General features: G+C 41.0%; 1 protein-coding gene across 1 annotated transcript in view; it reads right to left on the reverse strand.

Moving 5' to 3' along the window:
- Positions 1-9: 9 nt before the first annotated feature.
- The window catches only part of LOC112504008, a gene marked incomplete at its 3' end in the record, with an annotated part of 2,872 nt that continues 1,839 nt past the window's right edge, over positions 10-1,042 (reverse strand). Inside the window, exon 2 of the mRNA XM_025107969.1 lies at positions 10-1,035. Within this exon, the coding sequence (XP_024963737.1) occupies positions 10-1,035 (1,026 nt within the window). The remainder of the gene's footprint in view (positions 1,036-1,042) is intronic.

The raw sequence follows: 1,042 nt of genomic DNA on the forward strand, positions 1-1,042 counted from the left end.
GAGCCATACGATATGGAGCCTTTGAAATTGGAGCAGCTCCCGGAATTAAGTCAATAGAAAATTGAACTTCGCGTTCCGGGGCAACACCGGGAAGTTCATCTGGAAAAACATCTGGAAACTCATTAACAATATGAATATCTTCAGGTTTAAGTTGTATCTCACCCGGATCTTGAAGTGTAGCTAAGAAGCCTTCACAACTTTGCCAAATCAAAGCTTTAGCTTGGACAAACGATATAACTCGGGTTCCTGGTTTAGGCGAGACACCCTGGAATACAGATTTTGGATTGACTTTATCATCAAATATCACTTGCTTTGAATCGCAGTCAATCACAGCTCGATGTTCGGATAACCAATCCATACCAACAATTATATCAAAATGGTTCATCTTCATCGGAAGGAGGGTGATTTTACGAATTCGATTTGCAATAAATAAAGGACAGTCTTTGTATTGTGYAACAATACAGACAGAGCTCCCCATAGGGGTAGAGATAAGCAAGGGAAACTCAAGTGACTGTTCATACTGTTTAAGATTACTTTCAAGATGCTCTGCAACTATAGAATGAGTTGCCCCAGTATCAAATAAAACATATATACTCATATCRTCAATAAGGAGATGACCAGAGACCATACCAGTAGTGGGTTTGTCTGCTGATAATGTGAATACTCGACCTCCGGCRGTGGATTGCTTTCCCTTGTCTTTAGATTGACTTGTCCCTGAAGCTTTAGCCACTTGACCCACTTTACAATTTCTAGCCAGATGACCTCGCTGACCACAATTAAAACATGAACCAGTCATCCGAAGGCATGGACCCGGTCGGTGTGGTAGATTGCATTCTTTGCAAACAGTTGGAGGAGTCACGACTGAAGGATTTGAACTTGTAATACTCTGAGATGACCCTGAAAATTTGCTACCACCAAATCTCCTTTTATCTGAATTGCCTAACTTAAACTTGTTGAAACTTCCCGATGACCCGTTATGCTTTCGCCTTTTATCTTTATCACCCTTAAACTGAATGGTGTCGAGTCGTTCCCTTTCTATATT

This window comes from Cynara cardunculus, unplaced genomic scaffold, assembly GCF_001531365.2.
Source record: "Cynara cardunculus var. scolymus isolate 2C unplaced genomic scaffold, CcrdV1 Un_Scaffold_4354, whole genome shotgun sequence".
Taxonomy (NCBI): domain Eukaryota; kingdom Viridiplantae; phylum Streptophyta; class Magnoliopsida; order Asterales; family Asteraceae; genus Cynara; species Cynara cardunculus.